This window comes from Pan troglodytes, chromosome 16, assembly GCF_028858775.2.
Source record: "Pan troglodytes isolate AG18354 chromosome 16, NHGRI_mPanTro3-v2.0_pri, whole genome shotgun sequence".
NCBI lineage: Eukaryota > Metazoa > Chordata > Mammalia > Primates > Hominidae > Pan > Pan troglodytes.
Genome location: NC_072414.2, coordinates 92,819,633 through 92,845,048, shown reverse-complemented (window position 1 = coordinate 92,845,048; position 25,416 = coordinate 92,819,633). Strand labels below are relative to the sequence as shown.

Sequence of the window (25,416 nt, the reverse complement as noted above, 5' to 3'; positions counted from 1 at the left end):
GTAACTTTTCTTTTTTAGTTTATTAATAAGGAGGATTACACTGATTGATGATTGAAACTGAAGCAACTTTGCATCTCTGGAATAAATTCCACTTGGTCATGGCTTATAATTCCTTTTACATATAGCAGAATTGTACTTGCTAAAATTTTGTGAAGAATTTTTGCATCCATATTCATAATGGGCATTGGTCCGTACTTTTCTTTTTTTAACACTGTCTTTGGTTTTGGTGTCAGGGTAATACAGGCTTCATGAAAGTGTTAAAACATGTTCCCTTTTCTATTTTCTAGAAGAGACTATGTAGCATTGGTATTAATTCTTTAAATGTTAGGTAGAATTATCCAGTGAAGCCATCTGAACCTGTAAATTTATTTTTTGGGGAAGTTTAAAATTATGAATTGAATTTTCTTAATAGTTAAAAGGCTATTCAAATTATGTATTTCCTATTAAGTTGTGGTAATTTCTACTTTTCAAGGATTTATCCATTTCATCTAAGTTGTCCAATGTATGTGTTTAGAGCTGTTCATAATGTCCCCTTAATATCTTTTTGATATCTGCAGGATCTGTAGTGATGTTCTGTGTTTCCCTTCTGATGTTGGTGATTTTCGTCTTTTGGACTGTTTTTCCCCTAAAGGCAATGTTTCCCTTTGACTACTTCCAAGGGTTTATTTTGTTTTGTCTTTAGTTTTAATAAGCTTGACTATGATGTGCTTGGAATGGATTTCTCTGGGCATATCCTGTTTGTTTTCAACTTCTTGAATCTGAACATTTATGTCTCCTGCGAGTTTGAGAAGCTTTCAGCCATTGTTTCTTTGAGTTCTCCTTCAGCCTTGCCTTCTGTCTAGTCTCCTGGGATTCTGATGACATGACTGTTGGCTCTTCTGTTAAAATCCTCACATGTCCATGAGGCTCTGTTGTTTTTTTCAGTCTATTTTCTTTTGTTTTGGCTTTTGTTCCAGAGTGGGTAATTTCTACTGTTCTGTCTTCTCCCTGATTCTTTCCCCTGTCCTCTCTTCTCCATTCTACAGTTGAGCCCATTCATTGAGTTTTTTTTTATTTTAAAATTTCAGGTATTGTACTTTTAAGTTCTAAAATTTTCATTTGGCTCTCCTCATGTCTTTTATTTCTTTGCCGAAACTTTCTATTACTCCATTTGTTTCAAGTGTATTTATAATTGCTCACAGAAGCATTTTTATGATGACTGCCTTCAAATCCTTGTTAGATGATTCTAACATTGGAGTCATCCTGGTGTTGGCCTCTCTTGGTTGTCTTGTCTCAGTGAGTTTGCGATCTTTCTGATCTTGGTAATTATGAGTAATTTTTTATTGTGGCCTGGATATTTGGGTCTTTATGTTTTAAGACTCTGGATCTTACTTCAATCTTGTGTTTTGGCAGGTCTCCTCTGACGCCACTCTGGTGGGTAAAGAGAGATGCCCCTTCATTGCTGCCTGGTGGGGTGGAAATCTGGGAGCTGTACTTAGAATCAGTTGACACCCAGTAAGCAGGGGCTCCTTGTTATTGCCGGGCAGCATTGGGACTTCAGGTTCTCCTCTAGGCCTGCTTCAATTCTACCCTAGTTAGATGGGGAATGCATGTCTCATTACTGCCAGGCTGGGTGGGGACAGAAGTCCAGGCTCCCCACATGCTGTCCACTGATGGTGATGAGGGATGTTGTCACCACCTGGTGGGGATTAGCACCCCAGCTCCTCACAGCCTTCTCTGACACCCTGGGGTGGGGATGATTGGGGTGCCTGTTACAGCCTGGCAAGGGTGGAAATCTAAGCTCTCCACCTGGCCTTTGCTGGTGAGGGGTGGGGCTGGGCTGCAAGTATATTTCTTCAGTGTTTTGCCGAAGAGGGTTGGTGACTGCCTGTAAGTTTCCTGCCTGGCTTTGCTGTTCCTTTCTTGGTGCTTTGGTTGGAGAGAGCAGGCTTTCCTTGGAATTTTTTTTTTTTTTTCTCTGTGCCAGTTTGTGTTTCTGGATTGCCAACTTCCTCAGTATGTGGTTTGGGATGTATGAGATACAAATAAAACCCAAAAACGTACTATTGTGATTTCCTTGAGTACTGAAGCCACCAGCTACTCTGCCTTCTTTTCTCCACCTTTCAGAATCCTACGTTTGTTTTACATGTAACGTCTAGAGCTTCAGTGCACTTAGTGAGAAGAAGAGGGCAAAGGAAACAACCTCCATATTCCCTCCATCTTCCCGGAAGCAGAAGTTCTGCACTTATTACATTAAGTTACACTGGAGTTCTTTCCAAAACAGCTGCTAGAGATTATCTTGTCCTTTTGGAGTGCTGTGTGGTATTCTAGGACCAGGACAGGCTGAGATTTCTGTAGCAGCCTTCTCCTGTGGATGGAACAGTTAGGCAGTTTTCAAGGTTGTTCTATCTTAAACACAACTTGAATGAACATCCTTACACATACAAATTGGTAATTTTTTTTCAAGTATATCTGTAGGGGTAAGTTCCTAGCAGTAGTTTTGCTGGGTCAAAGATAATGAAATTTGAAAATTTCACAAGCATTTTCAGATGGCCTTCCAAAGAGGCTGCACACATTCCTAGTACCTTCCTAGTAGCATTGAATAAAGGTGTGTAAGTTCCCATAGCCTTCCTTCTGATTTTTATCAAACTTTAAGGTGTCAATCTGATTAGCTTAAAAAGGCTGTTTCATTTTTGTTTTATTTGCCTTTCTATAAGCATTAACGAAGTTGAATAACTTTACATATGTGTACCATCTATCTGAGTATCTTTCAGGTGTGTGTGTGTGTCTATTTGCCTATTCATATCCTTAGTCATTTTCATTCCAGGTACTGTTCTCACCTACTCTTGGTATTAAGGTTGTGTTAGCTTCATTAAAGGAACAGGTGAGTGCACCCTCTTTTTCTATTTTCTGGACAAGTGATTATATTATTGGTAGAACACACCAGTAAAACCATGTAGACCTAGAATTTGCTTTGTCAGAAGGTTTTACATGATTGATTTATTTCCCTCATGGTTGAAATACTATTCATGCTTTCTGTTTCTTTTTAAAGTTAAATTTTTCTTTTTATTTGTTTATTTCATCTAAATTTTTGAGTGTTTTAACATAAACTTGTTCATAACACATTCTCTTATTATGTTTTTAATGTTTGTATAAACTGTCATGAAGTTCTCTTTTATATTCCTGATTTATCTGTTTCTTCTTTTTTATCTTTTACTCTCACCAGAGATTTTCTATTTTATTAATCTCTTCAAAGAACCAATTTTTGATTTGGTGGTCATTTCTACTTATTTCTACTTTGCTTTCTATTTCAAAACTTTCAAATTATTTTTACAGTTTCATGCCTTCTACTTTCTTTACCTTTATTTTGCTGTTTCCATGTCCTGTTGCCTTTTTGAAAATTATGTTATTATTTCATACTGACTTGTAAAAGCTCTTTGTCAATGAAGGATATTAGCCATATACTTTCTCCTTTTGCATCAACCCTTGACTCTTATTTATAGTATTTTTTGGACCTATAATTTTACATTTTTATGAAAACACAGATGTATCCATCCTTTTCCTCACTGTCTTCTCAAAGTCCAATCAGCTGGGATTTCATCAGTCCTGTATTCAGGGGAGAGGCAGCTTTCTAGGAACCTTCTCGATTTTGAGTTGCCACTGTCCATGATGCCACAGAGGAGACCCACACCCTGGACTCTGTTTTCCTTTATTCAAATATGGGCCAGAGTGCCCTTTGCCAAATTATGATGCCACTCCCTTTAACAGCTTTTCCACCCTCAGGATGAAGTCACATCCCCCTTGGCTCTCAGGTCTCTCCATGATCATCTTCCCCCGTCAGCATCTCCTGCTGCTGCCACATCCCTGAATCTGCACAGCTCTGGAATGAGCCACTATCTCTGGCTGCTTGGCCACTTGGCAGGGATGCCAGGCTGTGTTTGCTGCCCAGCTCCTCCCTGCTTGAGGCCACTGGGGTGCACCCGAGGAGCCCACAGCTCTGACCTGCTCGTGTGCACAGCGCAGCTCTCTCTGTGCAGAAGAATGATCCTTTTCCATATCCACCATGAATTCCTAATCAGAGGGATCTCAAATGCCTTCCTTCTGCTTAACAATTCCCAAGCATGCTGTACTGCCCCTCTCCCAATCTCTTACACTTCTGAGAACAGGTTGGAGTTTTAGGAATTGAATGAATTCTAACTGTCAATAAAATGGAGACATGTTAAACCTGTCCTAATCAAAGTAATGCAAATAAAACATCCTTAAGGTATTTTCATGATAATAGCCAGTAAGAATCCCCGACAAGGGCAAAAAATGTGGTAATGACCCACTCCAATTTTTGCTGGGAGGGTTAATCTGTAGAAGATTTTTGGAAAACAGCTTGGCATGTATTCCAAAACTTTAAAAGTCCTCATATCCACATTCTCAATCCCTGCAGATCTATGCTAAGAAAATAACATTACAATAAGAAAAGAATTAGGCAAAAACATTCGATAGAGCATCGTTTATATTAGTAAGAAATGAGAAGCAATCCTAATATCAGCCAAGATGAATAGCCAGGTAGACACGGTCCCTCTAGATGGAGTGTCATGCAGCCATTGAAGGAGACGCCTATAAGGAATTTTTAATCATCTGGAAAATTCTTAAAATAATATTATAAAAGTACGAGCAGCAGCTGCATAACCATATATGCAATCTGTCTGCATCTATATTAGAAACAACAACAACAATGTATGCTCAGATCGGCAGGCTGGAAGAAAATACAGCAAAACTGTTAAGTGGGTTTTAGGGTGTATCAGGAATTTGGTAACTTTTTTGTCCCATTTTTCCTACTTTGACATATTTTCTAAATTTCATTTTTCCAGCATGTGCTACTTTTTATAATGACAAAAAGCGTAAAAGAATACAGTAGGTTAAGCCTCTGGGTGGCATTTTGTTCTTTACATTTAAGTGGCCCCACCCCTGTCCCTCAGAGGCCTCCCATGAAAAGGTGGCAGGGGCCTGCTTAGGGGACATCAGACTGAGAAGTCAATTGGAAAGGAAAGGCGCCCACAAGTTTATATGCAAAGCGAGGCGTTTCCAGAACACAATAAAAATGCTCATTACCGTTACGACAATAAGGAGAAAATCGTCTGAGCGGTCCCCTTCGTCCAGCCCAGGGCGGCACGGGTGGCCGCAGGGGCCGGCGCTCCCCTACCTTTTCCAGCTGGGACGCGCACTGGTCGCAGGCCTCCTGCAGCAGGTCCCGGGCGCCGCCGCGGTCTCCCCGCCGGTACGCGGCGCGGATGCCTTCCGTCCCGTGGGACCGCGCTGCGGGGTCACCGCCCGGCGTGGACGGCTTGCCGCCCATGTCCCCGGCACCTGCGCGGGGGGAAACACACACACACACGGCGTCACCGTCAGCTGCCGGCGTGCTCTTGAGAATCACCGTGGGACACAGCAGAAGGATGCGCGGCCCATTGCGCGATCGTGGGGGCTCCGGGAAGAGAAAGGGGTGGCCCCGCGACGCTCCCTGCACGCGCCGCCCCGCGACCCGCAACCCAGCCTCAGAGCCCTCCCGGGGCTGCTGCGAAGGCACCGGGCGGCGAGCACAGCTCGGAGGATTCTGCAGCGAGACCGACACCTGGAGCCCTTCCAGGGCACCGGGGACAGCGGCCCGCGGGGGAGCGGCCGGGCTGACCTCGCCGACAGCAGCGGAGGCGCAGGGGCCTTGGCGAGAGGAGCCGCCGGTCTCAGCCACACTGTCCCGCGGCGGTGCCCACGGGGGATAGAGTACCTAGCGATGGAGGAAAGACAGGCCCCCTCCTCGGGCTGTGGACATCCAGACGCTTTCCCGCCCTGCCCAGAAAACCCCACGAAGGGCGTGGGATTTAAATCAGCAGCCCTCACTGCAGACCTGCCCTTGCGCAAAGGCGCTGCGTAACGATGGGGGACAACAGCGGGCCTCGGGTCGCGCTGCTTCACCAGAGCGTGGGCTGCTCCCGGTCACCTGAGCACCTGCTGCCCCTCGGGAGGAGAGGCCAGCCCTGCGGGAGGCCGCGATCCAGCACCCGGGCCGTTCAACAAAAGCGGCGGTCACTCCCGGAGCGGCCACGGCAGGCCGAGCCCTCGCTGGGTGCAGGAGGAGCCGAGGGAAAGGAAGGCGGCCTCTCGCCCTCCCCGAGCTTCCACTCTAGAAGGGGTTCACAGTGAGGGCCTGTGGACCCCGAAAGGCCAACAGGCTTCAGAAGTTCCCTGAACATCCTAAAATTGTACACAAAACTGGGTGTGTGTGTGTGTGTGTGTGTGTGTACAGGTTTTCGAGGACAAAATTCAAAGCTTCTACCAGATTTCCAAAGAGGTTAGGGAACAACAGTAAAAAGCTTTCTCTCCATAGATATTACAGAAAGACTGTGATGGATGAGCAGTTGAATTCCGATTGTGTGGAGTGATAGCAGAAATAGGGAAAGAATACTGCTGTGAAAGGTGACCAAGCAAATTGGGTTATTGTTTTTACACCCAACAAAAACGGAGCTGAGAAGCCAAGAAGAAAAAGCACTCGGGGCATATAACATGACTCCAAAAACATGATTCTCTACAAGCCCGACTACTAAAAATGCCTACCACAACTAAAACCAGTTTTATCTAATAACTACTAAAACGACTTTAAAACTAGCTTTACCCACAACTGTCACTCACCCATCATAACTTGCCAACTCTCCAAAACCTTGCTAATACTAATAAGTTTTCTTGAAAAACACACATAACATTTCTCCTTTTTATTACAAAACTGCCAACCTTCTCTTTATTCTTCAAACATACCAAAACACACACACACGCACACACACACACACTCTCTCTCTCTCCTATATATATATATATCCCAAATTACAATTCTTATATCCCAAGAAAACATTAGATTTTAAAATCCTTTTGAGGCTGGGTGTGGTGGCTTATGCCTGTAATCCCAGCACTTTGGGAGTCCGAGGCAGGCAGATTACTTGAGGTCAGGAGTTCGAGACCAGCCTGGCCAACATGGTGAAACCCCGTCTCTACTGAAGACACAAAAATTAGCCGGGTGTGGTGGCACGCGCCTGTAATCCCAGCTACTCAGGTGGCTGAGGCACGAGGATCACTTGAACCCAGGAGCCTGAGGTAGCAGTGAGCTGAGATTGCACCACTGCACTCTAGCCTGGGTGACAGAGTGAAACTCTGTCTAAAAAAAAAAAAAAATTCTTTTGTCATTTGCAACAGCAGGGATGGAACTGGAGGTCATTATCTTGAGTGAAATAAGCAGGCACAAAAAGACAAATATTCCATGTTCTCACTTATTTGTGGGAGCTAAAAATTTGATCCCATGGAGGCAAAGACTGGAAAAATGGGAAAAACAGCTAACAGAGACTGAGAAGGGTGAGTGTGGGAGCAGGGAGGACAAACAGAAGTGGGTTAAAGGGTACAAGCATACAGTAAGAAGGAATAAATTCAGTGTTTGATAGCAGAGTAGGGTGACTATAGTTAACAAAAATGTACTGTATTCAGGTGATGGACACCCTAAATGCCCTGACTGGATCACCACGTACTATATACACATAACAAAATGTCACATACACCCCACAAATGTGTACAAATAAAAAATAAAAATAAAAATTCACCTCTACATTTTTATTTTGACTTCAACACTATCATCCTTGGCCAAGTTCACGCAGCCAGTAGAGGCAAACTGGGACAGAAGTTTGGTCTCCCAGCTCTCAAGCTAAACCCAACCCATCTTTGTGCTGCCTCTCTGAAAGGATGAATAAAACAGGCTTTGGATTGATTTTCTTCTTCTTTTTTCTTTTCTTTTTTTTTTTTGAGACACAGTTTCACTCTGCTTCCAAGGCTGGTGTGCAGTGGCGCAATCTCGGCTCACTGCAATCTCCACCTCCCGGGTTCAAGTGATTCTCATGCCTCAACCTCCTGAGTAGCTGGGATTACAGGTGCACGCCACCAAGTCCAGCTAATTTTTGTATTTTTAGTAGAGATGGGGTTTCACCATGTTGGCCAGGCTGGTCTCAAACTCTCGACCTCAAGTGATCCACCCACCTCAGCCTCACAGAGTGTTGGGGTTACAGGTGTGAGCCGCTGCGACTGGCCTTATTTTTCTTTTTAAATGTAAATGCATAGCACGGTTGGCTCACAAACATACACCTCACAAAAATGAATCACATAATAGCAGTTAACATTTGAAAAATTGAAAAAATAGTTTATGATAGTATAAAATTACATTCTTAGAAAAAAATGTAACAAAAGATGGGCAAGATCTGTACGCTGAAAACATAAAACATTGCTGAGAGAAATTGAACAAGACCTAAATAAGTGGGAAGACATCCATCTTCAAGGATTAGAAGAATCAGTACTGTTAAGATGTTAATTCTCTTTGATTTTATCTATAGATTCAATTTAATCCCAACTATGATTCCAATAGGGTCATTTTTGGGGGATAGAAATTGACAGTCTGATTCTTAAATTTATATGGAAATTTGAAAGACCTAGAATATCCAAAGCAATCTTGAAAAAGAAGAGAGTTGGAGAATGTATACTACCTGATTTCAAGACTTGGAAAGGATGGAGTTGGAAGCCATTATCCTTCCAACAAACAAACTACAAAGCTATAGTAATCAAGAGAGTATGGTACTGGTATAGACAAATGGCTCCAAGGGATGGAACAGAGGGTTGAAAAACAGACCTGTGCTTGTACATCCAATTGATTTTTGACAAGGGAGCCAAAGCAGTACAATGGGAAAAGCAAAGTCTTTTCAGTAAAAAGTGCTGGAACAACTGGACACCCTCATTTAATAAAAAGCAGCCCTGACCCCTACTTCTCAGCATATACAAATATCATCTTGAGATGGCACACACATGTTCATTACAGCACTATTTACAATAGCAAAGTCATGGAATCAACCCAAATGCCCATCAGTGATGGACCGGATAAAGAAAATGTGGTGGCTGGGTGCAGTGGCTCATGCGGTGGCCCATGCCTATAATCCCAGCACTTTGGGAGGCCAAGGCAGGTGGATCACCTGAGGCCAGGAGTTCGAGACCAGCCAGGCCAACATGGTGAAACCCCATCTCTACTGAAAATACAAAAAATTAGCCCAGCGTGGTGGTGGGCACCTGTAATCTCAGCTATTATGAAGGCTGAGGCAGGAGAATTGCTTGAACCTGGGAAGCAGAGGTTGCAGTGAGCTGAGGTAGCACCACTGCACTTCAGCCTAGTCAACAAGAGCAAAACTCTGTCTCAAAAAAAAAAAAGAAGAAAAAAGCAAAGAAAATATGATACATATATACACCATAGAATACTATGCAGCCATAAAAAGGAATAAGATTATCTCTTTGCAGGGACATGGATGGAGTTGGAAGCCATTATCCTCAGCAAGCTAACACAGGAACAGAAAACCAAATACCACATGTTCTCACTTATAAGTGGGAGCTGACCGATGAGAATACATGGAAACAAGAGGGGAACAACACACACTGGGCACCTGTGGTGAGGGAGGGTGGGGAAAGAGCATAAGGAAGAATAGCTAATGGATGCTGAGCTTAATACCCGGCTGATGGGATGATCTGTGCAGTAAATCCCCATGGCACATGTTTACCTATGTAACAAACAAGCGCATCCTGCTCATGTACCCCTGAACTTGAAAAAAAAGAAAAAATAACTGAGATGAATCATGGACCTAAACATAAAGGCTAAAACTATGAAGCTTCTAGGAAAACACAGCGGAGATTACCTTCATGACTTGAGAGTAAGTCTTTACTTACTTTCTTACATGGGACACAGAAAACAATAACCAGGAAAGGAAAAATTGCTAAATTAGGCTTCATCAAAATTTAAAACTTCTGCTCCTCAAAAGACCCCATTTAAAATTAAATAGGCAAATTATAGACTACAAAAACATATTATCAAAACATATCTGAAAATAAATGGTATCTAGAATATAAAAACTCGTGTAACTCCATAATAAAAAGACAAACAATCCAATTGAAAATGAGCAGGCTGGACCTGGTGGCTCACACCTGTAATCCCAGCAATTTGGAAGGCCAAGGTGGGTGGATCCATGAGCCTAGGAGTTTGAGACCAGTCTGGGAAACATGTAGACCCTGTCTCTACAAAACATTTTAAAAATTAGCCGGGCGTGGTGGTGCACACCTGTAGTCCCAGCTACTCAGGAAGCTGAGATGTGGGAGGATGGCTTGAGCCCAGGAGGTGAAGGCTTCAATGAGCTGTGACTGCACCACTGCACTCCACTGGCCTGGGTGACAGAACAAGACCCTGTCTCAAAAAAACAAAACAGAAGGAAGGGAAGGGAACGGAAAGGAAGGGGAAGGGGAAGGAAAGGGGAAGGAAAGGGGAAGGAAAGGAAGGAAAGAAAGAAAGGAAAAGGGAAGGGAAGGGAAGGGAGGAAGGAAGGAAGGAAGGAAAGAAAGAGAAAAAGAAAGAAAGAAAAGAAAGAAAGAAAAAGAAAAGGAAGAAAGAAAGAGAGAGGGCAAAGATTTAAACAGCAAAAAAATATTCAAAAAGCTCAATGTCATTAGTCATCAGGGAAATGCAAATTAAAACCACAATGAGATACCACTATGCTCTCAACAGAATGGCTAAAATTGTAAGGCCAACACTACTTGGTGAGGAAACGGAGCAACCAGAATGTTCATACCTTACTGGCTAGAGTGCAAAATGGTCCAATCACTTTGGAAACAGGTCTGGTGGTTTCTTATAAAACTACATGTATACCTACCCTGTGACCCATAAATTCCATTCTTATCTAACCAAGAGAAATATGTCCAGAAATGTATCCAAGAATGTTCATAGCAGCCTTATTCATGATATTTCCAAACTGTAAATAGCCCAAGTGTCCATCCACAGGAGAATGAATAAACAAACCGTGGTAAGTAACTACTCAACAATAAAAAGGAAGGACCGATTGATCTATGGAAAGACTGATAGCAATCTCAAAAAAAATAATGCTGAGTGAAAGAAACCTTACAAAAATGATTCCATTTATATGCTGTTCTAAGATATAGTGAAAAAAAATCAGAAGGGTGGATCGTGGGCATACGGTAGACAGTGAGTTTTCCTGTGGATGGGGCACAAGGACATCAGTTTGGTGGTTCTATATCTCACTGGAGTTTTCATTACACAGTTGCTGTATTTGTCAAAACTTATCAAGCAGTCCATGTAAGATATGTGCATCTTACTTTATATATATTTTACCTAAAAAAACTACAAACAATATTGAACCTTAGTCCATACTAGGCATGCTACAGTATTTAAGAGTGAAGTGTACAGATGTTTGCAATATGCTTTGAAATGCATTAAAAATGAGTGGATGGTTGGATAGAAAGGCAAGAGAGAAATTTTGGAAAGTGTTAATGGTGTGATCTGCGTGGTAGGTATATGAATATAGATGGTTCAATTCTTCCAACTTTAGTGTGTGTTTGAAATTTTTCATAACAAAATGTTGGGAGAAAATATGAGTCCTAATGTCTATACTCTAAATGCATGGCTTGCCATACGACACAAGGTATGAGCTCTTGCCACCAAAGCTGAAAAATCCTGCTCTGCAGAAAGAAAAAAGGCAAGCTGCTTACAGAGCAAAGCCCCTAATACCGATCCAGGGTCTTTACAACTCACGATAAGCCATGACTTGCTCCATTTCAAAGGCAATCGTTCTGAAAGTCCAAGTAAATGGATGACCATCACACACAATCTGTATCATTCCTGAGATGCCAACACAGAATTGCTGTGTCTGAGTGGAGATTATTGTGCCTTGGCTGTGTGCTTTTGAAAAGAGGAATCGGGAAAAGGCTTGGTGTGTAAGTGGTTATACGTGTGAATAAGGCAGCTTCACTTCCCAACACACATTAACAGTCACCATTAATTATTTACAGGCAGAGCCCCTGAGACATGTGAGAGCAGGCCAGAGGGAGAAAGGCCATTAGCAGGGCCCAGAAGGAATAGAATCAACTGCTGTCATCCCTCAGATGGGGGCATTTAATTATGTCATTGCTTGTCTCTCAGAATTAAACAAATACCCGCTTATCCAGTAAAAGACATGTGCAGGTATGCGTATGTGTGAATGCACAAGCAGGTATGAAGCAGCCTCTTCTGTCCATGTTAGGAACATACATACAAACAGCTAAACCTTTAAGCCCAAGTTAAGGGACATTTTGAAGGTGGAACTTAGGGCATATGTAGGCTATAAGGTGCCCATGAGATTACAAGGGTGATTTAACTTGATTTTTCAATCATGCCTTGTGTGTGGAGTAAATGATGTAATAAGAATCTAGAACCTGCTCAGTTCTCTTTACATTATAAAAATGTTGTGGTGTTTATCTGTTTCGACTCTGACTTTCTTAAGTTGCAGGGGTGACACCATGTCCACTCTCACCGACCCTGTGGGCTGAGGGTCTGGTCCAGTCAAGTTGTTGGAAGGACATTAGGAAAAGGCACCAGTTAATGCGTATGCATTTAATTTAATCTGCTGATCTCATTTAATTTCCTGAAATTATACAGAGAATGGTTAACCTTTATTTAAATTGAAAGAAAAAAGACCCAAATGCTTTGACCGTAGTGAGTATTAGGCATGGGCCATGGGGGACTTCATGACAGAACTAGAAAAGATTTTTCTTCTTTATTTCCCAAGACCTGCGTGATGGGAATATATGACTGCTTCATTCAAAACTTTACAGACACTACAAAAGTAATAAAAGAACACATTCTCACTGAAAAAAAATTAAATAGTTCAGAAATAAATATAAAGGCAAAAGCCCCTCCTCACCGCCACAGAAAACAATAACCAGGAAAGGAAAAATTGTTAAATTAGGCTTCATCAAAATTTAGAACTTCTGCACCTTTTCCTAGAGATAATACTTATTTAGTCATTTTTTTCTCCAAAATACTATTGTTTTGTATTTGAGAATTGGCAACTTTTGATTTAAACTTGAAATGTAGGAAACGCATTGATACTATTTGAGATTATTCAGTTACCTGTGCTTATTCATCAACTATTGTCCATAATTATATTCTTTTATACAGTAAAATATCTCAGTTCTAAATATTTTCCTCATAAAGATTTCAAATTCATATTAAAAAATAAAAAGGGGCAAACATTCTATTTCAATAACACATTAATGTCCCAAATAAGTAGCTAGAGCTAGTAGGAAAATAATAGTAGAACATTGCTATAATGCAGTTTCAAATTTTAGAAAATCCTTTTTGTTCTCTAAATTATAATTTATGTCATTATTTTCATATATGGTGATGAAAATTTCCAAATTTTCAGGCATCTCACTTGCTTTTAAGGTAAAGCTAATACATTCCAATGAAGTATTTAACGAAGTAAAGGAGGAGAAGGATAAATGAATAGCACCAGGAGATTTTTTTTTTCAGGTTTGGTTGGTGTTGCTAGTTTGATTTTTAAAGGCAGTGGTTAGAAGTAGGAACTGGTTAGGGAAAATGAAATTATAAATGCAGTGAATAGCTAGGGTTATGGAGTCAGCACATGTGCAGCCATTCAAGACGACAAGAAACATTTACAATAAGCTCTGAGCTTGTAAGTGAACGTATTTCTGGTTGCTGATAAGTGTTAGTCTTCACTGTATGCTGGTATTTCAATGTGCCCGCCATGGATGGTAAGTTAAAGTTCCTACATAAAGAAGCATTTGGTTAGAAAAAACATAAAATATTTAAAAACCTATAGGACCTGAACACCATTTAGTTCTTGATAATTGCTTTCAATTTAACATACTATTTTTAAAGAAATCCCTTCAGTGATACTGTGTGTTTCACCATCAGCCATTTCAAGAAGAAGTGATTTTAGCTGCCAATAACTCAGTCTTTAAACATCATTTCCATAATTCATGTTTCAGAAAAAACAAATTATTCTAATTACAGAAAAACTAACAGAAATTATTTTTCTTTTTCAGTATTCTGAAAGAGTAATAAAACAGAATTCCATGAATATGACAGAGTAATGCTGGCTGTGACAACCGTGTCCCTGACGGCAGGCAGCTCACTGTTCTGCAGGTACACCTTGAAAGACACCGCCCCTGTCTGTCCATCCCTGGTTCTGTCTGTCCTTATGTTCCAAGGAGACAGTCTTACCTTTTGTTCCAGAGGAATAATTGTTAAGTCTCACTCCTGTCCCAATAATTTGAATAAAATTCTCTTTCTACTGTTTTTTTTCCCTACAAATCTAGGAAAATAGAGAAAATGAAATTAAAAAATGGCTTTAATTATGTAAGTTCTAAATGTCGGCCTCATGTGTGTGTGCGCGCACGCGTGTGCACGTGTGTGTGTGTGTATTTCTCTTCTCCCCACCAAGGAAAACACTTAGAATAAAAGGCAAATGTTTTTGGTCAATCTGAAGTGTGTGACATCCTCTGTAAATCTTAGAAAAGACACTGCCGTTTGATTTGCATATCCATGACTTTTTTTTCTTGCATTTGCCTCCGTCAATAGAGCAGCAAAAAGTGAAAATGATCTACCAGCCCACAGCTCACTGCAGAACAAACAAAAGTCAACTTCAGGATGCTACTGACCTGGTCATAGTTGTTTAGCGACCTTCCTGTGCCACTGAGTCCCCATGTGGCCAAAGCACCAGGGAAACGGGGCTGGCCTTCCCGGGAGGTGACACCCTCCTGGCACTTTGGGGGCTCGCCCTCTGTTGCCCTAGCTTTGCCAGCCTTCCACTGGAAGGATGCTTCTTTTTTCACCAGATATCACTCTAGTGTTTCAGCATCAGCAGACGTTTACATCTCTGGGTCACATTACGGTGAAATCCAACCCTCGACGTCTTTGGGAAAGATGTGGAGGTTGGGGGTGTGCAGAGGAGGGAGGGTCACCCAGCCCCGGGGTGATCTGCGGTGATAATTCCTCTCCAGATGGCGGGTGCTCAGGGCCATTGCACCCATCACCCAGGCCCTCCACCTGCATCAGACAGGAAAGCAAAAGCCAGGGCCAGGCTCTGCGGGCTCTGACTAACAGCTCTGGCTCAGAGGCCAGCATTTCTCACTGCAGAAATGCTTCACAGCATAGATTATTATTTTGTGGATATACTCACCAGATCACTAGGAATTTTTGTTAATAAGAGGGAGATGGATGGTTATACATATAGACAGGTTGGTCTCCTGGGGGAAAATTGCATGGAAAAGTGCTATTTGCTTTAGTAATAAAAATATGATTAATCACAAGATGCTATGTTACGTCCACCTGACACAGTAAAACATTGAAAGGCTTGTAACATTCCTTGCTGGCATGAGTGTGGGGAAATGGGTGCATCCTCTGGTCCATTGGCCGTCGTGGGAGGCCCTGCCAACCGGATGGTCATTTCAGAAAGCGGGAGGGCAGTTCTACATAACAAAAGCGGGAGGTCGGCCTGTTCTCCCACGGTTTTCTCTTCTAGGCCTTTCCCTGCAGAAATGACACGGCGCACACTAAACGACTACCCCCGAGCCAGGACTTCTGCAGGGGTCCCTGCCACAGCCGAGGTAAGAGCAACTCTGCAGACAAGCGGCCCAGGCCAAGAATGAGGGAGTGGTGTAGAGCAGGGTGGTGCCCAAGGGCCAGCACAGGCCTGGGGACTGGACCCACGTCACTTAACGTCCACAGCAGCGCTAGGAAGGAGGTGACTCTGCTGCCATTTTACAGAGGAACAAGGCCAAGACAGTGACACAGGTTCACAGAACAACAGCGCTGGCAACGAGCAGCTGGAGGGGAAGCATCCTGTCCCTGGGGCCCACAGAGTCGCTGCTACTCGGCTTTCTAAGTTAATACCTGCTGGTGCTTCAGAATAAGGGGCTCGGATGCGGCCATCAGAACCTATAACAATGAAGACTAAGCAGAAGGGTGAAAAAATGCTTACCAGCTATCAAGTTAAAAGTAGAACATAGGACAGAGGCCGTGACAAACCACAGGAAAAACACAGAACACAGATGGACACCATTTAAAAGTATGCAAAATGGGCCGGGCATGGTGGTTCATGCCTGTAATCCCAGCACTTTGGGAGGCCGAGGCCGGCAGATTACCTGAGGTCGGGAGTTCAAGACCAGCCTGGCTAACATGGCGAAACCCCGTCTCTACTAAAAATACAAAATTAGCCAGGCATGGTGGTGCATGCCTGTAATCGCAGTTACTCGGGAGGCTGAGGCAGGAGAATTGCTTGAACCCGGGAGGTAGAGGTTGTGGTGAGCTGAGATTGCACCATTGCACCCCAGCCTGGGCAATAAGAGTGAAACTCCATCTCAAAAAAAATATATATATATATATATTATTCTAGGTTCTCTGATTATTTGTGATTAAAATCCTTTGAGAAAAGGTCCCTAATGAGTCTATGAATATAGATAATACATACAGTCTATTATTTTTGTTTGTAAAACCTGAATCTGACACTCTTTTCTCCTCCCTCTCCCTGTCTCTGTTTAGAAAGAAAATCTAAAGGACACACAAAAATTACAGTAGCCGTCCCCTTCAGCAGATGAAATGACTGGAGTTTTAAAATTTTATTTATTTATTTATTTAAGACAAGGTCTCACTCTGTCACCCAGGCTGGAGTGCAGTGCTGTGATCTCAGCTCACTACAACCTCTGCCTCCCAGGTTCAAGAAATTATTGTGCTTCAGTCTCCCGAGTAACTGGGATTACAGGTGTTTGCCACCACGCCCAGCCGATTTTTGTATTTTTAATGGAGACAGGGTTTCGCCACATTGGCCAGGCTGGTCTCGAACTCCTGACCTCAAGTGATCCACCCGCCTTGGCCTCCCAAAGTGCTGGGATTACAGACATAAGCCACCATGCCCAGCCTGGAGTTTTAAAAATATCTCTATTTTTCTGTATTTTTCAATATATTTTTTTGCAGTAACTTGCATTGCTGTTGAAATTAAGAAAAAAAATATTAAAAGATGAAGTATGTCCAGCAAAATGTTCACTATGTTTCACCCTGGCTTAGTGAACCCATTCTTCAGTGGTATTATCTATATTGAAACAACGGTTTGCTCTCAATCTACCGAATCTTGACTCAGTTGCTCTAGAAAAAAGGATGGAGAGCAAGGAAGTCTCATGGAACAATAATTGGCACAAGTGTCCCAGATTTTGAAAGATAAAATAAAATGGTTTATAATAATATTTCACGTATTGGTCATTGGTGCCATTTATTGAGTCCTGCCGGATGCTGTAGAAAGTGTCCTGCGTGCATTTGACTTCCTCCCAACACCCATACAAGGCTAGGCTTCTCATCATCACTCACCACAAGGCGACCAGTGCCCTGAGTGGTTAGAGAAACTTCGCCCACCCAGCTCCCAACAGCAGAGCTGAGATTTGGACCCCCAGCACCTGCCATCAAAGCTCATCCTCTGCTTCCTAGGTTGTGTGTTCCCAACTGCTATGGTGTTTGTTTGTTTGTTTGTTTTGACGGAGTCTCACTCTGTTGCTAGGCTGGAGTGCAGTGGTGCGATCTCGGCTCACTGCAACCTCCACCTCCCAGATTCAAGTGATTCTCCTGCCTCAGCCTCCCAAGAAGCTGGGATTACAGGCACGCACCACCATGCCCGGCTAATTTTTGTATTTTTAGTAGAGACGGGGTTTCACCATGTTGGCCAGTATGGTCTTGATCGCTTGACCTCGTGATCTGCCCGCCTCGGCCTCCCAAAGTGCTGGGATTACAGGCGTGAGCCACCGCGCCCAGCCACCAACTGCTACGGTTTTAATGTCCCCTCCAAAATTCATGTTGAAACTTAATCCCCATTGTAATGGTATTAGGAGTTGCAGCCTTTGGGACGTAATCAAGATTGGATAAGGTCACTATGGTGGGGACCCTGTAATAAGACTGGTGGCTTTATAAGAATAGGAAGAGAGACCTGAGCCAGCACACTCAGGCCCCTTGCCATGTGATGCCCGGCGCCACCTCAGGACTCTGCAGCCAGTCCCCACCAGCAAGAAGCCCTGACCAGATGCAGCCCCTCAGCCATAGACCTCCCAGCCTTCAGAACTGTAAGAAACAAATTCATTTTCTTTATAAATTACCCAGTCTCTGGCATCCAGTTATAGCAACAGAAAACGAACTAAGACAACAGCCAAACATGAGACTCTTATTCAGCACCTAACATGCATGGCAGAAATGTGGGAACTAAAACATGAGATGACCCTGTCTCATTAGATGGAAAAAACGGAGAGGAAATGGAAACCAATCCCTCCATTAATTTTCTGCTGTAGAAGAAGAGAAACACAGAAATACAAAGCTATGAAGATGAATTCTTTCCTAGATTTTGTTCCTCTTCAAAAATTCATTTATTTATTGCTCATTCGTTCTACAAATATTTAGTACCTCCTATGTGCTGAGCTGGACCCTGGGGACACAGCTCGCTGAGACACACAGAAAGAGCTCAAGTGCGCTGCTACAGTATTTCCAGAGTTTACTTTCAAACATCCACAACAGAAACCATGCCCTTTACCCAAAAGGGGATGCTTGAGGGACTTGGGAGAGCCAACAGACAAAAACTGACCTGGTAAAAAAAAGAAGAACCATCTTTTTGGAAAATTAAAAATCACATAAATAGGACAGTTCATTTATTTAATACTCAGTAATACTATAGAAAATGGTACAATTCGAAGATGCACACACACACACAGTCAGTCCTACTCCGATTTTGGGGAAGATGATGTGATTATAAATACTGGAGGATCAGGACACCCTTTGACATTGCCACGTTGCTTCTGGGAAACTGATTCCAAAAGAATAGTTCTACACATTTAAAAAGCACTATGCAAAAAAAAAAAAAGCAATATGCACATAGATGCTGATTGCAGCACTGTTCAGTAGAGCAAAGAACGGTGATTTTGACAATTAAAATGCACAGACCCTGGAACTACACAAACAGGAAAACTGTCAAGAAGGAAGCCCCCAAAACGATAACATTGGTTTTTCTTACGTGGCGGAATTCAAGGTGAACTTCTCGAGACCCTTTTCTCTATTTTCCAGTTATTTCTCTATTACTACTATAACAACATTGTTATATTTTAAAAATGCTTTTCAGGTTGACAAAGTACATTTCTAACTGAATTTAACTTCCTCCCAACAAAAATGGGTGCAAGGAAAGGAAGAAAATGTCTCAATCTGAAAGGAACATTTAGGATGAGGCACCGAGAGTTTTCCAATCATGTCATCTACTGAGAACTGTGTGAAAACCCGCAGTTACAGGAAGAACTGAACTCTGTACGTTGGAAGACTTGGTTTCAAGCCCCAGCTGTGCTATTTGACATAGCATGGTGTTTGGCAAGTATTTAAGATGTCTGAATATTATCATCTTCTTGTAAAATAAAATGGCACATATAAAAGATATTGCACAATGCATATGAATAAAAAAATACATATACAAATAGAAGCGGCAAGCACACAAATGGGGGTGATTTCCAGGAGGCCTGGCCCCTTCCTCCCTACTCCAGGTGCCTGTGAGGCTGCCAGACTGCACTCTCATTTCCTCTATGGACCAAGCTTCCCTTAGCTTTTGTTCCTGTGTCTGCCTTATCTGGAAGGAGCCCTTACGCTTTCCATGCTTCTCAAAATTCTCCTCCTTCTAGCCCAGCGCAGGGGTGCACCCCAGAAAGGACTTGCAGAATTTCCCAGCGGGCTGCCTCTCCTTTCTCCGCCTGCACGTGGTCTGACCTGGGTCCTGGACTGTCCCCTGCAGAGTAGGTCTGCCAGCCTCCTGCTCTGCCCAGGGCTGCCCGCAGGCTGGGTTCTGCTTACTCACTGCCGTGGGTGCCTATCTAGACTGTGTCACTGAAAGCCTCTCCACTTCAAGTTGTTGACCGTCCAGAGCTCTCTGCATATTAGTAAGGGGGTCGTCTATAATTTTGCCCATCTACAGTTACGGCCACAGGGGTACAGAATTCTCCCAGCAAAAGAGGAGGAGAATGATGCCTCCAGGCACTTCTAAATTTTCCTTTCCAAGAATGATCCTCTTTTGGCCACTCAGCCGCACATCCCCCTCCAACCCTGCCCTAAGGTCTGGTCACTTCAGCACAACAGGGGTAGGGTTCATATCAGGTCAAAATGTAAACTCTTTCAAGATAATATGTGGGGGCTTTCCAAGCCATAAAAGTATCTGAGACCTTAGTCATACACACTGCCCAGAAGTACATGACTGCAAAACGTTGGCAGGGAAGGAAGTCCCAGAGCACAGAGAGCCCGGGAGAGAAACGGAGAAGTGTGACCACCAGGCTGACCCCGCGCTGCTTCCTGGGCCCACCTCCAGGGCCCCACACATTTCCGTCCTCTCCACTTCGGATGGTGGCACCTACTTCAGAGGGGTTATTGTGAGGGTCAAGTGGATGGAAGCACGAGAAGTGCTTAGAACACTGCCTGACCCCGAGAGGCTCTAGATAAATGCTAGCTACTATTATTGTTATTTGAAGTTAAGTTAGAAATTTGGCCCCTCTCTGAAAACTGTGAAGTCTGGGGTTTCTATCTTATTCCTTAGCCATCTGGGATGAATCATGCCTATTCAAATGAATAAGTCAGTGGCTATTGGAATCTTATTTACTTAGCTATGGGTCAAATGTTAGTGAGGCCAAGAAGTGGAAGACAAAAGCCTTGCTTTAGCATCCTCGCTGGGCTTGCTGGGGAGCAGAGGTACAGACGTACCCAAAACACCCGAACATCAACTCCAGACAGGACAGTATATGCCTGTGGAAACAGCCATATTCCTGCATGCTGCCCAGCATACAGTTGAAGCTCAATAAATATTCAGTATACATGTTTGTGCCAAAATGAAGGGCCCCAATTGTTTACTCTGATAGTTCCCTTATTTAAAAATGCTGCTTAACCTACTACAGAAAAACAACAAATTAAAAAGGAAGACACAAAGAGAGAAAGAAAAGAACAAAAGAACTACAGAACAGGCTGGGTGTGGGGGTTCATGCCTGTAATCCCAGAACTTTGGGAGGCTAAGGTGGGCGGATCACTTGAGGTCAGGAGTTTGAGACCAGCCTGGCCAACATGGTGAAACCCTGTCACACAAAAATTAGTTGGGTGTGGTGGTGGCTGCCTGTAATCCCAGCTACTCAGGAGGCTGAGGCAGGAGAATCACTTGAACCTGGGAGGGGGAGGTTGCAGTGAGCAGAGATCACGCCACTGCACTCCAGCCTGGGTGACAGAGCGAGACTCCGTCTCAACAACAGCAACAACAGCCAACTACAGAACAATCAGAAAATAACTTAAAAATTGGCAAAATTATGTCCTTACTTGTCAGTAACTACTTTAAATATAAATGGATTGAATTTTCCAATCAAAAGACACACAGTAGCTGAATAGATTTAAAAAATTCCTCCGTCTCAAAAAAAAAAAAAAAATCCAAGAACCAGCAATATGCTACCTATAAGAGATCCACTTTTGCTTTAAACATACACATAGATGGAAAGTGAAGGAATGAAAAAAGATATTTCATGCAAATGAAACCAAAAGAGCTAAAGAATGGCGATACTTATACCAGACTGAATAGACTTTCAGTCAAAATCTGTCAGAAGTGACAAAGAAGGTCACTATATAATGATAAAGGGGTCAATTCATTAAAAGAGTGTACTAATTTTAAATATGTATGTACCTAACATTGGAGCACATAAATAAGTAAAGCAAATATTAACAGAACTGAAGGGAGAAATATATAGCAATATAATAATAGTAGGGGACTTCAATACCCTACTTTCAATAATAGATAGATCATCCAGACAGAAAATTAATAAGAAAACAGTGAATTTGAATTAACACTATAGACCAAATAGACCTAACAGACATATGCAGAACAATGCCTTCAACAGCGAGAGAATATAATTTTTTCTCAAGCACACGTGGGACATTCCCCAAGAAATGTCATATGTTGGGCCATAAAACAAGTCTTAACATATTTAAGATGATGGAAATATTATCAAGTTTCTTTTCTGATCATAATGGTGTAAAACTAGAAATCAATAACAAGAAGAAAATTGAAAAATCCACATATATGTGGAAATTAAACCACATACTCCTGAACAACCAATGGGTCATAGAAGAAATCAAAAAGGAAATCAGAAAGTATCTTGAGACAAGTGGAAAAGGAAACACAACATACCAAAACTTACGGGATACAGCAAAAGCAGTTCTAAGATGAAAGTTGACAGCCAGAAATGCCTACATTAAGCAAAAAGAAATATCTTAATTAGACAAACTAACTTTACACTTTAAGGAACTAGAAAAAGAGCAAACTAAGCCCAAAGTTAGAAGAAAGAAAATAAGTAACAGAGCAGAAATAAATGAAATAGAGACTAAATAGATAATAGAAAAGATCAGGCTGGTCATGGTGGCTCACGCCTGCAATCCCAGCACTTTGGGAGGCCAAGGCGTGCAGATCATGAGGTCAGGAGTTCAAGACCAGCCTGGTCAAGATGGTGAAACCCTGTCTCTACTAAAAACACAAAATTAGCCAGGCGTGGTTGTGGGCGCCTGTAATCCCAGCTACTCAGGAGGCTGAGGCAGAGAGTTGCTTGAACCCGGGAGGTGGAGGCTGCAGTGAGCCAAGATCGTGCCACTGCACTCCAGCCCTCCAGCCTGGGGGTGACAGAGTGAGATTCTGTCTCAAAAAAAAAAAAAAAAGAAAAAGAAAAAAAGAAAAGAAAAGAAAAGAAAAAGAAAAAAAAGGAAAGAAAAGCGAAAGTAAGAGTTTTTTTAATTGACAAATCGTTAGCTAGACTAAGAAAAAAAAGAAAGAGAACTCAAATAAATAAAATTATAAATGAAAGAGGGGGCATTACAATTGGTATAACAGAAGTACAAAGGAGACTACTATAACAATTATACACTAACAAATTAGATAACCTAGAAGAAATGGATAAATTCTTAGAAACATACTACCTATCAAAAATAAGTCATACAGAAATAGAAAATCTGAACAGGCCAATAATGAGTAAAGAGACTGAGGAAGTAATCAAAAACCTCCTAACAATAAAAAGCCCAGAATCAGATAGATGCCTTCACAGGTGAATTCTACCAAACATTTAAAGAAGAGTGAATGCCAGTCCCTCCTAAACTCTTCCAAATATTGAAGACAATAAAGACTTTCGAACTTGTTTTACAAGATTAGCAATACCTCCTACCACAGCCAGATAAAAACACCATAAGAAAAGAAAATTACAGACCAATATCCCTGCTGAACTGAGGTGCAAAAATCCTCAAGAGGATACAGGCAAAGTCATCTCAACAGCACATTAAAAAAATCATACACCATTATGAAGTTCAGTTTAACCCTGGGAAGCAAGAATGGTTCAGCATATGCAAATCAACAGACATGATACACCACATTAACAGAATAAAGGATAAAAATCATATAATGAACTCAATAAATGCAGAAAAAAACATTCGTAAAAATTCAACATCCTTTCAAAATAAAAATTCTCAACAAGTTGGGTATGGCAGGAATGTACTTTAATATCATAAAGGCCATATAAAACAAGCCTACAGCTATGATCATACTTAATGGTGAAAAGCTGAAAGCATTTTCTCCAAGATCAGGAACAAGACAAGTATGCCCACTCTTGCCACTTCTACTAGAAGTCCTAGCCAGAGAAATTAGGTAAGAAAAAGAAATAAAAGGCATCCAAATAAGAAAAGAAGAAGTCAATTGGTCTCTGTTTGCAGATGACATGATCTTATATGCAGAAAACCTAAAGACTCCACCAGAAAACTACTAGAACTAATACATAAATTCAGTAAAGTTGCAGGACACAGAATCAACATACAAAAAATCATTTGCAGTTCTATACACCAACAATAAGCTTTTAGAAAAAGAAATTAAGAAAACAATCCCTTTTACAATAGCTACAGAAAATACTTAGGAGTAAATTTAACCAAGGAGCAGAAAGATCTATACACTAAAAACTATAAGACATTGATGAAAGAAATTGAAAAAGACACAAATAAATGGAAAGATATCCTGTCTCCATGGATTGGAAGCATTAATACTGTTAAAATGTCCGTACTACTCAAAGTGATCCACAGACTCAATGCAATTCCTGTCAAAATTCCAATGGCATTTTTCACAAAAATAGAAAAAAAATCCTAAAATTTGTATGGAACCACAGACGACCCCCAATTAGCCAAAGCAATCTTGAGAAAGAACATAGCTAGAAGCATCACACTTCCTGATTTAAAACTGTATTACAAATTATAATCAAAACAGCATGGTTCTAATTGTATGCATTGGTCTATGTGTTAAAATAGACACATAGGCCAGTGAAACAGAATGGAGAGTCCAGAAATAAATGTATGCATATATAAATAACTAATCTTTGAGAAAGGTGCCTAAAATGCACAATGGAGAAGAATGGCCTTTTCAATAAATAGTGTCAAAAAAAACTGGAAATCTACATGCAAGACAATGAAATTGGACCCATATCTTACGCCATGCACAGAAATTAACTAGAAATAAATTAAAGACTTAAAACATAAGAAACAGTAAAACTCCTAGGAGAAAACATAGGAAAAAATCTCCTTGACATTAGTCTTGGCAATGATCTTTCCTATATGACACTGAAAGCACAGGCAACCAAAGCACAAATAAACAAATGGGATTACATCAAACTAAAAACCACAGCAAAGGAAACAATCAACAAAATGAAAAGGCAACCCATGGAATGAGAGAAAATATTGCAAACCATATATCTGATAAGGGGTTAATATTCAAAATGTGTAAAGAACCCATATGACTTAATAGCAAAAAAGCTAAATAACTTGATTTTTTAAATGGGCAAAGGACCTGAATAAAAATTTTCCGAAGAAGACATACAAATGACCAAAGGTATAGGAAAAGGTTGTCGGCACGTCTAATCATCAGGGAAATGGAAATTAAAAACATGAGTTAGGCCGGGCACGGTGACTCACACCTGTAATCCCAGCACTTTGGGAGGCCGAGGTGGGCAGATCACGAGGTCAGGAGTTCGAGACCAGCCTGGCCAATATGGTGAAACCTCATTTCTACTAAAAATACAAAAATTAGCCGGGCGTGGTGGTGTGTGCCTGTAGACCCAGGTACTGGTGAGGCTGAGGCAGAAGAATTGCTTGAACCTGGGAGACAGAGGTTGCAGTGAGCCGAGATTGTGCCACTGCCCTCCAGCCTGGGGGACACAGCGAGACTGTGTCTCAAACAACAACAACAACAAAACAAACAAAAAAACCCATGTGTTATTACCCCACACCTGTTAGGGTGATTATTATAAAAAAGACAAGGATAACACATGTTGACAAGGAGAAGGGAACACTCATACAGTGTGGCTGGGAATGTAAGGTAGCAGCCATTATGGGAAAAAGTATGAAGGCTCCTCAAAAAATTAAAAATAGAACTACCATATGATCCAGAAATCCCACTGCTGGGTATTTACCCAAAGGAAAGGAAATCA

General features: G+C 41.8%; 1 protein-coding gene across 3 annotated transcripts in view; it reads right to left on the bottom strand.

Annotated features, from left to right (window-relative positions):
• LRRK1 (leucine rich repeat kinase 1) overlaps nt 1-25,416 on the bottom strand; it is a 150,607-nt gene that overhangs the window by 90,969 nt on the left and 34,222 nt on the right. For 2 of the 3 annotated variants that reach the window (XM_016927549.4, XM_063795445.1), the window contains one exon: nt 5,174-5,337. The exons of the other annotated variant lie outside the window; for it this stretch is intronic. In XM_016927549.4, the coding sequence (XP_016783038.1) occupies nt 5,174-5,337 (164 nt within the window). The remainder of the gene's footprint in view (nt 1-5,173; nt 5,338-25,416) is intronic. 3 annotated transcript variants of the gene reach the window in all.